This window comes from Cervus canadensis, chromosome 7 (assembly GCF_019320065.1).
Source record: "Cervus canadensis isolate Bull #8, Minnesota chromosome 7, ASM1932006v1, whole genome shotgun sequence".
Lineage (NCBI taxonomy): Eukaryota > Metazoa > Chordata > Mammalia > Artiodactyla > Cervidae > Cervus > Cervus canadensis.
Genome location: NC_057392.1, coordinates 40438135 through 40449078, shown reverse-complemented (window position 1 = coordinate 40449078; position 10944 = coordinate 40438135). Strand labels below are relative to the sequence as shown.

The following is a 10944-nucleotide window of genomic DNA, read 5'->3' as shown; positions in this document are numbered from 1 at the left end:
AAAAGCCTCTTGATGAAAGTGAAAGAGGAGAGCGAAAAGGTTGGCTTAAAGCTTAACATTCAGAAAACTAGGATCATGGCATCTGGTCCCATCACTTCATGGGAAATAGATGGGGAGACAGTGGAAACAGTGTCAGACTTTATTTTTTGGGGCTCCAAAATCACTGCAGATGGTGATTGGCATCGCCATGAAATTAAAAAGATGTGCTTACTGCCTTGGATAGGAACGTCATCGAACCAACCTAGATAGATATTAAAAAAGCGCAGACATTACTTTCCAACAACAAGGTCCGTATAGTCAACGGCTTAGATGCTATGGTTTTCTAGTGGTCATGTATGGATGTGAGAGTTGGCTGTGAAGAAAGCTGAGTGCCGAAAAATTGATGCTTTTGAACTGTGGTGTTGGAGAAGACTCTTGAGAGTCCCTTGGACTGCAAGGAGATCCAACCAGTCCATCCTAAAGGAGATCAGTCCTGAGTGTTCATTGGAAGGACTGATGCTGAAGCTGAAACTCCAGTACCTTGGCCACCTCATGCGAAGAGTTGACTCATTGGAAAAGACCCTGATGTTGGGAGGGATTGGGGGCAGGAGGAAAAGGGGACGACAGAGGATGAGATGGCTGAATGGCATCACCAACTCGATGAGCATGAGTTTGAGTAATTTCCAGGAGTTGGTGATGGACAGGGAAGCCTGGCGTGCTGCGATTCATGGGGTCGCAAAGAGTCGGACATGACTTAGCGGCCGAACTGACTGACTGAGTGGTCCAAAAATTATGGTTTTCTTGAATGATGACATTTGTTAATGTATTGAAGATGGATTTCCACAGATGGCTTAGTTTAAGACTAACGGCATTGGGACATTGATTGCAAAGTTAGAAAATATCCTATAGATGTACCCCAGAGAATATTATGGTATTAAATATCTTACTAGAAAGCCAAGTAGGGATATGGTGATTATGAGCTTTGGACACAGACAACCTCATTTTTTGTGTTGCTACTTGTGTACTGTGTGATCTTGGACCAATTGCATAGCTACTCTGAACTTTTCACTTTTGAAAAGTACAGAATATAAAACTTAAGGTTTGTAAAATTAAAGAGACATGTAAAACTCTTAGTATAGTGCATGTGGTACACAATAGACACTCAAGAGAATATAGTCCATTTATATCTTTGTTGCGTAACTTTCCGTGTGCTGGGTAATTTCTGAGGATGGTGATACCGTGATAAACAAGAAAAACCCAGTCCATTATCCTAATGAGACAAGTAAGTCAGAAATTATAATAAATGCGGTAAGTTCCAGCACTAGAGAATACAGGGAGCTGGAAAACACATGGGAGAGACGTTTATGAGAGCCTGGGAAATCAAATAGAACATAGAGGAGGAGAAAACAAGTTTCCCTTCAGACTGGCCCAACTCTCTGAGTTCACTGAAAAGCCCAGACATTGGTAGCCATCAGAATCGTGTGTTCTTAAGGAAAAGGAAATAACATACAAGTGTGAACCAAATAACTGCCGGGTATATTGACTTGGGTGTGTACAGTACAATTCAAATGTCTTAAGTAGGATACCCATTTAGTAAGAATATCCATATAGTATGGGTTGGATCATTTACATTCTTCCACTGAAAAGCAATAGCAAAAACAAAAAAAAAACCCCTCCTTTTCCTGGCCTGTATACTGATGTTAATTTCCGTGTGTGTTTGATGATTCAGTCCTTGTTAACACTACCCACTGTATTATGTTAGAATGCAGTGAGATAACCCTGAGGGCTGTTGCTGTCTCATTAAAGTACTTGTCTCATTAAAGTACAGGGCTGCGTTTGTCTGGTTCATCATTGTATCCCCATCCTCAGAAATTAACTGGTACACAGAAAGGTGCTCAATAAATATTTATTTCTTCAATGACTCTGCTTCTGCCTTTGATCTATGAAGATTGCCAGCAGGAACTAGGTAATTCAGTCTTAGTTTCATGTCAGGGTTGTCAGCACAGGGTAGCGAGAGCCCCAGGTGTTGCCCGAGGAGTGTGGACTTTGCACCAGAAGTGTGCAGTCAGGAGCCTTTCCTGATGTGCTGCTGTTCTGAGGAGCTGAGGTGACGGATGGTTATGTTCTGCCTAAGGGAGGCAGTGAAACCCTGAACTGAGAGGTAAGACAGCCCTCCATCCAGCTGTAATTCCTGTTGCCCAGTTGTGTAATCTTATTACTTTTCTGAAGCCTCAGTTTCCTTATCTGTTCAATGGGATTAATAATAATACTACCTCTAAGAGTGATTTTAACGATAAGGATAATAGCGTATAAAAGCTTAGCCAGTACTTGGCACATAGTAATAACTATTAACTTTGGTTTTTATCAGGTCATTTACATTTTGTTTATGAGGAATAAATAAACTATCCTCATGTTGATAAATGACTGAAATGTGAAGCCCTGAAACAGTTCTTTGTAATATCATTGTGATCACCTTGAACATGCCGGGCTGAGAGCTCCTGCTGTGGGGAGCATGACTGACTGACAGCCTCAGCAGCTTCCTCCAGCATCCAGCACTGCTTCCCAGCCAGGCAGGCTTTGCCTGGACTGCTCCCAGCCAGTCACCAGGCTCAGGGGGGCTGCTAATACAGGCCTGTTCCTGCAAGGAGCGAGATGCCTGGAACAGGTGACTTTGTCTCCAGGACTCCCCATCAGCCTGGCGGAAACTTCAGCAACATTGTGTTGCAGTCTGAAAACGCCCCCTCCTTTCTTTTCTCTCCCCTTCATGGTGGTCAGACCTGTACTGCAGTCCGAGCCTCTCCGTTTGTTTCTCCAGGTTCCTCTCTGCTTCCTTTACTGCTGTTGCCTCCAGTAAACCTCTTGCTTGCCTTGGTGTCCACCTTGTGGAGGAGCTGGACTGAGGAATGGTTATAATCATTATTGAAAGCGAGTAACAGTCTACACCTTGGAGCACAGAGTGGATATTTTCCCCATTAAGAATGAAGCAAACATTAGCATAATGGGTTTAACCTCAGTTTTGTATTATAGCATTTCCTCAGAATTAAAATTCAGTATTTATGGTCGTAGATTCTCTAAAACAGGCATTAGCCAACATTTCCTCAAGGAAGGCTACTCACCTTTAGGACCTCATGTTAATCTGCAGATTAGGCTGTGAGACTGCCCTTATTTAGGAGAGTCCTTTGTAGCTCTTCCTGGTGGCTCAGCTATTAAAGAATCTGCCTGCAACGTGGGAGACCTAGGCTCACTCCCTGGATTGGAGATCCCCTGGAGGAGGGCATGGCAACCCACTCCATTATTCTTGCATGGAGAATCCCATGGATAGAGGAGCCTGGTGGGCAACAGTCCATGGGGTCACAGAGTCAGACATGACTGACCAACTAATTTCACTTTTTTCTGTAGCTCTAGATCTTTAACTTTATTTTATGATATAGTCTTTAACATTCATAAACCAAAAACTCTCTCTAGAAAAACAATATTGATAGTTCCTCACTGTTCATTTTTTTTATAGCTTTCTGCTGATTTCTTTGGTTTCCTGTTTTCTTTCCAAAAGCCTCACTTGACTGTTATTTTTGTGACAGACCAGGTCCAGGGAACAGTCACCATCCGGAATATCAGCGCCTTGTCGTCAGGTTTGTACCAGTGTGTGGCTTCTAACGCCATTGGGACCAGCACCTGTCTTTTGGATCTCCAGGTCATTTCTCGTAAGTATGTGAAATTCTGGTGTCCACTCTGTTTCTGAAATGCCAAGATCTTCATTAAACCAGGGAATGAAGAGTTTCGAGTAATGAGACTTAGGTCATTTGAAGAGAAAATAGAAGTTGTTTTGATTTTAATCATTAGTGAAAATGTTACAGAAATATACTAGTGTACTTTTCAGCCTCAGCAATATGACTTGTTCTTTATGGTAAAATGTCTTCTCCTCAGGATCATTAGAATCAAATCAGTTCTGATTGTGTAGCGCTGGAGACATATAAAAATTTGGAGTTACCTTCTGGTCGTGGCAAGACCTTTTTGTATTTTCTCCTAATCCCTTATGTCTGCTAAAATGTTGGGTGCCCAGGTCATACCTAAGTAGTGCAGATGTTTTTTCTCTAGTTGAGAATCCTGGGTTACTTGAATTCCATCTGACTAAGAGGAAGTGATAAGTTATCCCACTGCTTGCTGGGTTCATTGTGGGCAGGTTAGGCAGGCAGTCGGCTTCCTGGGTAGCTCAGTGGTAAAGAATCCACCTGTAGTGCAGGTGACCTGGGTTCAATCCTTGGGTCGGGAAGATGCCCTGGAGGAGGGCATGGCAGTTCACTTCAGTATTCTTGCCTGGAGAATCCCATGGACAGAGTAGTCTGGCGGGCCATAGTCCATAGGTTGTAGAGAGTTGGACACAACAGAAGCGACTTAGCATGCACGCACATAGACAGGTAGTCAGGTATGGTCTTTTTCCTGCTCTGCTATGGTGGTGACTCTCCTGCAGCTGTGAGTTGTGTAAATGTTTATTCATTCAATAAATGTTTGTGAGCCTGTTGTTTTAGTCCTAGCCACTGGGGATACAGAAAGTTAAGCAAGATTTAACTTTAGATGGATGCAATACTGTAGGCAATTTTGTGCATTTTAAGAAGATTCTTGGGTATTTTAAACTATTTATGAAGTTGTATGAGCATATTCTATTTCTCTCTCTCTCTCCTTTTTTTCTTTAAATATACCTTAAATATATTTTGCAGCCCAGCCCAGGAGCATTGGACTAATAGCTGGAGCCATTGGCACTGGTGCAGTTATTATCATTTTTTGCATTGCACTAATTTTAGGGGCATTCTTTTACTGGAGAAGCAAAAATAAAGAGGAGGAGGAAGAAGAAATTCCTAATGAAATAAGGTTTGTGTGTCAGATAATTTATCCTGACATTGGTATATCCAGTGTCTGTGTTTCTATTATATTTCTATTTGGCAGCTAAGGTTTGTTTGCTAATAGTATGACTTTAACCAAGACAGTTAAAGTGGCCAAATGATCGTTTCTTGTATGTTACATCGCTCTTTCTCATTGACTGCTCAGCTTTATTTACTGGATCATGGATGGGGAGCAGTGGCTAGTCTAGCGTGTGCCCAACGAGGAGGACACAAGTGAAGAATCTCCTCATTTCCTCCCATAGCTTCAGGGTGGGTGGGATTAGGTGGCTGCCATAGTGGAAAAATTACTTTAGAATGTGTATTTAATATTGGCATTTATAAATGATGAGTTCATAAACAAGAAAGAACACCACCTGTACACATAGACCAAACCAGTATGACTTGGTTGAAAACAATTGAGTCAAGAATGTGAACATCATCAGCAAAGAATGTCAAATGATATTGAGAGAAAGGTGACCCTTGGTGTATTGTGCGAGTATGGGGGTTCAGGCTCAGTCTTAGATGGTATCACATCAATATCCTTATTAAAAATGACATACACAGCTCCAGTCTAGTCTGTCTTCCCTCGTGCCTCGAGGCTTTTCCTTTAGCTCCCACCCTCTTCCTGGACCATACTTCCCGTCCCTCTTCATCCATCTCTTCAATACATTCTTTGGTCGGGTCTAAGATTAGTCCAGGCACCACATTCTCACATAAGTTGACTTAGGCCCTGGTCTTGGGTAGAAGAGCTGTCTTTTTTTTTTTTTTTTTATATGAAACATCTAATAAAATGCCTGATACTCAAGAAATGTTAAGTGAATTAGTTAGCATCTTAGATTAACTTAACAACTTGTCTTAGGCTCTTATAATTCTTAAGGGTTTGGACAGATTTCATCCCAGTGTAAGATTAATGGGAAAAACCTCTCATCAGCACACCATAGGAATTTCTCAAATACCCCCAAATGCAAATCAAGCCAACCCTAGTAGTTTTTTGAAGTTGCTACATCCATAGGATGGTTTCCTAGCTATTTTATAGCAGCTAGCTCAGTGGATTTCTTCATGGACTATTTTCCTATTTAGAGCACTATATATATATACACACACATATATATGCATGTATATATAATATTTCAATTACATTGGAAGACATAGTCTTTGGAAGATTTGATACTACTTTTTTTCCCTTGGAGACTGAGATGCTGAGGGAGAATTTTTCTTAAGCATTGTCTTAAAGGGAATGAACGTCAGCACCGAGGCCTGGTGTTTGCCATGTTTGCTTTCATGAGAAAGTGGTCTGTTCTGAGGGGGTGAATTTCACAGACATGTTAGCCTGAATATGAGAAGAAAGAGTCCTGGGCAGAAGGGTAGGGTGGACATCAAGTAAATTCTGACAACAGCTTTACTTTTGTTCATTTTCAGAGAGGATGATCTTCCACCCAAATGTTCTTCTTCTGCCAAAGCATTTCACACGGAGATATCCTCCTCGGAGAACAACACACTGACCTCTTCCAATACCTACAACAGCCGCTACTGGAGCAGCAACCCCAAAGTGCACAGAAACACGGAGGCGTTCAGCCACTTTGGTGACTTGCGCCAGTCCTTCTCCCTCCACTCGGGCAACGCCAGCATTCCAGCCATCTATGCCAACGGCAGCCATCTGGCCCCAGCCCCGCAGAAGACCCTGGTAGTGACGGCCAGCAGAGGGTCGTCACCGCAGGCCGTGTCCAAGAGCAATGGTTCTGTCAGCAGGAAGGCCCGGCCTCCGCCCGTACCGTCACTGCACACACACTCCTACACTGTCAGCCAAGCCACCCTGGAGCGCATCGGTGCTGTCCCTGTCATGGTGCCAGCCCAGAGTCGGGCCGGGTCCCTGGTATAGGACACCGGCGGAGGGCATGTGCAGAAAAAAAGCTAAGGATGCCCTCATTCCAGGGGGAGGGTGGGGTGGCAGAGCTGGGAAGGACAATTTCCTGACAATGATTCTAGTAAAAAGCACAAAGGAGGAGGCCGTGCTGTGACCTGGCCACTGAGATTTGTAAACCGAACTGGAATGTTCCGGCATGAAGACATGTTCCCCCACCCGAGCGGTCTCAGGATTCCATTCAGAAAGCTGGATCTCACAGATGTGCCAAGCCAAGGAAGGAGGTGTAAGAGCAGAGTAGCACTGAAAACCCATCTGCAGTCCAGACGGGCTTGTTTTTTTAATTCACGCCTAACGTAATAATTTTTCAAGAGAATAAAGTGCCACATGGAGTTTAAATAATGAAATTATTTAAAAAGATAGGTGTCTTTAGAAAACATACTGAGCACCCCTGTGCATCGTCTGGCCTCTCTCCATCCCCTCCCGCTGTATGGGCCAAATGGCATAAATGGCGAGTATTGGTCTTCACAGGGCTGGCTCTTGTATCATAGAATCAAAACTTTTTACACCAACAAAAGTCAGTAAGGAATGGGTGAAAACTAGAAACTTCTTGGAGAAGCCCCGTCATATTTATTTATTTATCTCTTCCTGGACCATGAATTTCATATTTGGAGTATTGACAGATTATTGCCTATGTTTTTCTGGGGTCTGTTGTAGGTCAATGACAATTACTGTTCCTTATTTCCTGGGAAAATATTTTTAAAAAGAAAACTTGGTTTTTTTTTAAGGAAAATAAGTGAGAGGCATTGGGTTAGGAAAGTAAAGACTACTGTTAACACCATGTTCATTGAGAATACGTGGATTGAACCCGGCAGGAGGCCCTTCATAAAAGACCTAGGTCATGCAGGCGCGTGGAGAGGAATTCCTGGCAGCCTGTCGGCAGGGCCGTCCAGGTCTCCCTGCTGTCACGCCAGGCCGCTCTTAATGAGGGCAGCACCCCATGCCTTTGTACTGTGGGAGGTGAATTTTCCTTGTTTGACAAGTCCAGATTTCTAGGTTGTTAAAGGGAGGGCAGGAGTTGCTTTGTCTTGTTTTTTTTTTTTTTGTTTCCATAATGATTAGATTTGCAAAAGAGATAAGACTGAGACAAAAGGAATGTCTTCAGATAGGCTCCTGGGAGGCTCTGCCCCGTACTTGTCACAGCCCAGGGTTGCAATTTTGCCCAAATGCGTTTTGCACCATGTAAAGAGACTCTCTGTGATCAGTTACCTAGCCTGGAGCCCACCAGGCAATCCACAGACTCGCCACTGGGTGTGCTCTGTAGATCTGTCCATGCTTGTCCCGGTGACAGTCTCGCCTTAATCACACTTAAAGCAACACACGAATGGTTTCGTCCCAGATTTGTTTCCTAAATTTTTTATGATTCTGACCCTGTGGTGCGATCAGGCCATCTTTTCTTTCCCCCTTATTGTCTTTCATTCTGTCATCCCACTATGCTTTTTGCCCTCTTTTCCTGAAAGAACAGTCGTCACAGGAAGTGGCCTCCTGGTTTTAAGACGTATTTGAATAATGGAAACCAACAGCTGCTGCATACATTATTTTTCCAAGAGGGCTAAGTTCTGAACCTAACCACTGCAACCATCCCAATATTGATGAAAAGCTGAATTTACTCTAGCATTACTTATATTTTCCATTTGATGGTTCTTGACTTTGTAAAAATTTAAATAAATGAATGTCTATACTTTTTATAAAGAAAAGTGAAAATACCAATGACAAAAAAGATGATACTGTCAGATGTTGTTTCAAAAACATTTATCTTGCATTTCTTTATTCTTTCTAATTATCTAAAATTCAATAAAAGTTTATTCATATAAAAAATTGTTTTTACTTATATGCTAATGATGCATGATTTTGTATTTAATGTACTCTTGATGTTATAAGCATTTTCCCATTCTGTTAAATTTTAATGAGCTTATAGTATTCCAAAAATTACCTAGCTCCACTCTTTTTTTTCCCCTGGCTGTGCTAGATCTTTGCTGCCACATGGGCTTTCCTCTAATTTCTGAGTGTGGGGGCTACTCTCTATTTTCGGTGTGCAGGCTTCTCGTTGCTGTGGCTTCTCTCGTTGCAGAGCATGGGCTCAGGGTGCACAGGCTTCAGTAGTTGTGACACATGGGCTCAGTAGTTGTGTCTCCCAGCCTCTAGAGCACAGCCTCAACAGTTGGACGCTTTGTTGCTCTGGGGCATGTGGGATCTTCTTGGACCAGGGATTGAACCCGTGTCTCCTGCATTTGCAGACAGATTCTTTACCACCGAGCCACCAGTCAAGCCCAGCTCCATTCTTTATCATTAGAAGTTTGACACTGATTCAATGGACATGAATTTGAGAAAACTCTGGGAGATGGTGAAAGAAAGAGGAGCCTGGTGTGCTGCAGTCGTTGGGGTTGCAAAGAGTCGGACACGACTTAGCAACTGGTTAACAACTCTTACAACATAACTGTTATTGTATTTGAAGGGAGTTTCTTACAGACAGCACATTGTTGAATCATATTTTTGTATCTACAAATACCTATCTTTTAATTGGTGTATTTAGACCATTTACATTTAAGGTAATTGTTGATATATTTAGGGATTAAAGCTGCTAATTTTTTTTCCTCCTTTTTTTCTCCTCGATTTCCTATTACTTGCTTCTCTTTTTTTACCTTCTTGTGGATGACTTGAATAATTTTTAGGATTTCTCCTCTATATTTTAGTGCTTTTGAGTATATCACTTTGTACATTTTCTACAGTGTTTATTCTAGGAATTATAATAAGCATATATAAAATCACAGCCTACTTGTATCAACATTTTACCACTTCCAGTGAAGTGTGAACACTGATTCCACATATATCCTTTTTCTGTCCCCACTTTAAAATATCTTTTTCTTGATCATAAGATGGTGTATGATTTTCATTTCAATCATCAAACACAATTTAAAAACTTATGAGAAGCTCATTGTATATACTCATGCATGTGGTTTTTCATTTTTCTTTTTTCCTTTTGGTCCAATATTCTTTTTTAAAAATCATTCTTTTTCTGTTTAAAGAACTCCTGTTAGCCAATTTGTAAGGGTAGGTCTGCAAGCAACAAATTCTGTTAGTTTTCTTTTGTCCAAAAAATGCCTTTATTTCCCTTTCATTCCTCACTGGGTATAGAATTCATGGTTGGTAGTTCTTTTCTTTCAACCCTTGAAAAATCTGGAAAGTATTCAGCCATTATTTCCTAAAATACTCTTTGAGCCCCACTGTCTCTCTCAGATCTTTCTGAGACTCTGATGATGAATCTTTTGTTTCACAGGTTCCAAAGGCCCTCTTCATTTTTTCAGTCTATTTTCTCTGTTGTTCAGAGTAAATCCTCCTGATCTGTCTTCAGGTTTACTGATTTCTGTCCTCTGTTGTTTCCATTCTTCTATGGAGCTCAGCCATCAAGTCTTTTAGTTACTGTATTTTATTTTTTAGTTTAATAACTTACATTTGATTTCTTTTTAAAAGTAAATTGTTAATTTAAATCTCAATCTATATTATATTGAGATGTAATTTACGCAACAAAGTTTACTTATCTAAAGTTTACAATTCAGTGTGTTTTTAGTATGTTTACAGAGTTGCACAAACATCACCTAAATCTAATTTTAGTACGATTTTCATCACTCCCAAAAGAACCTGTAGCCACTGAGTCACTCCTTATTCCGCACCACCTTCAGCCTCAGGCAACCACTGATTTACCTTCTGTTTCAACAGATTTGCCTACTCTGGAGATTTCATATAAATGATGTCATACAGTGTGTGTATATGTGTGACTGACTTAATTTACTTGATATATTTTACATTCATCCACATTGTAGCATGTATTATAACTTCATTCCTTTTTTTTTTTTTTGGCAAGATTTTCTAGTTTTTCAGTTAGTTTCAAGAGAATTCATAATTGCTCATTGAAGAATTATTGAAATATTTTTATCATGACTGTTAAAAAATCTTGTCAGATAATTCCAACCTCTGATTCATCTTGATGTTGGCATTTATTGATCACCTTTCCTCATTCAGGTTATGATTTTCTTGGTTCTTGGGGTAATGTGTGATTTTTTTCTTGGACAATTTTGGATATTATGAGATTCTAGAACCTCTTTTTAGTATTTTGTTTTTTAGCAGGCATTCTCTTTGTTGAGGTGTGGCACCAGAGCCAGATGAGTG

At 41.1% G+C, this 10944-nt stretch overlaps 1 protein-coding gene across 4 annotated transcripts in view; it reads left to right on the top strand.

Annotated features, from left to right (window-relative positions):
- IGSF11 (immunoglobulin superfamily member 11) overlaps window positions 1-8595 on the top strand; it is a 147278-nt gene extending 138683 nt beyond the window's left edge. For 3 of the 4 annotated variants that reach the window (XM_043474968.1, XM_043474969.1, XM_043474971.1), the window contains exons 5-7: window positions 3558-3680; window positions 4695-4845; window positions 6276-8595. In XM_043474968.1, the coding sequence (XP_043330903.1) occupies window positions 3558-3680; window positions 4695-4845; window positions 6276-6735 (734 nt within the window). In that variant the 3' untranslated portion in view covers window positions 6736-8595. The remainder of the gene's footprint in view (window positions 1-3557; window positions 3681-4694; window positions 4846-6275) is intronic. The other variant, XM_043474970.1, reaches the window with a different exon arrangement.
- Window positions 8596-10944: the final 2349 nt, after the last annotated feature.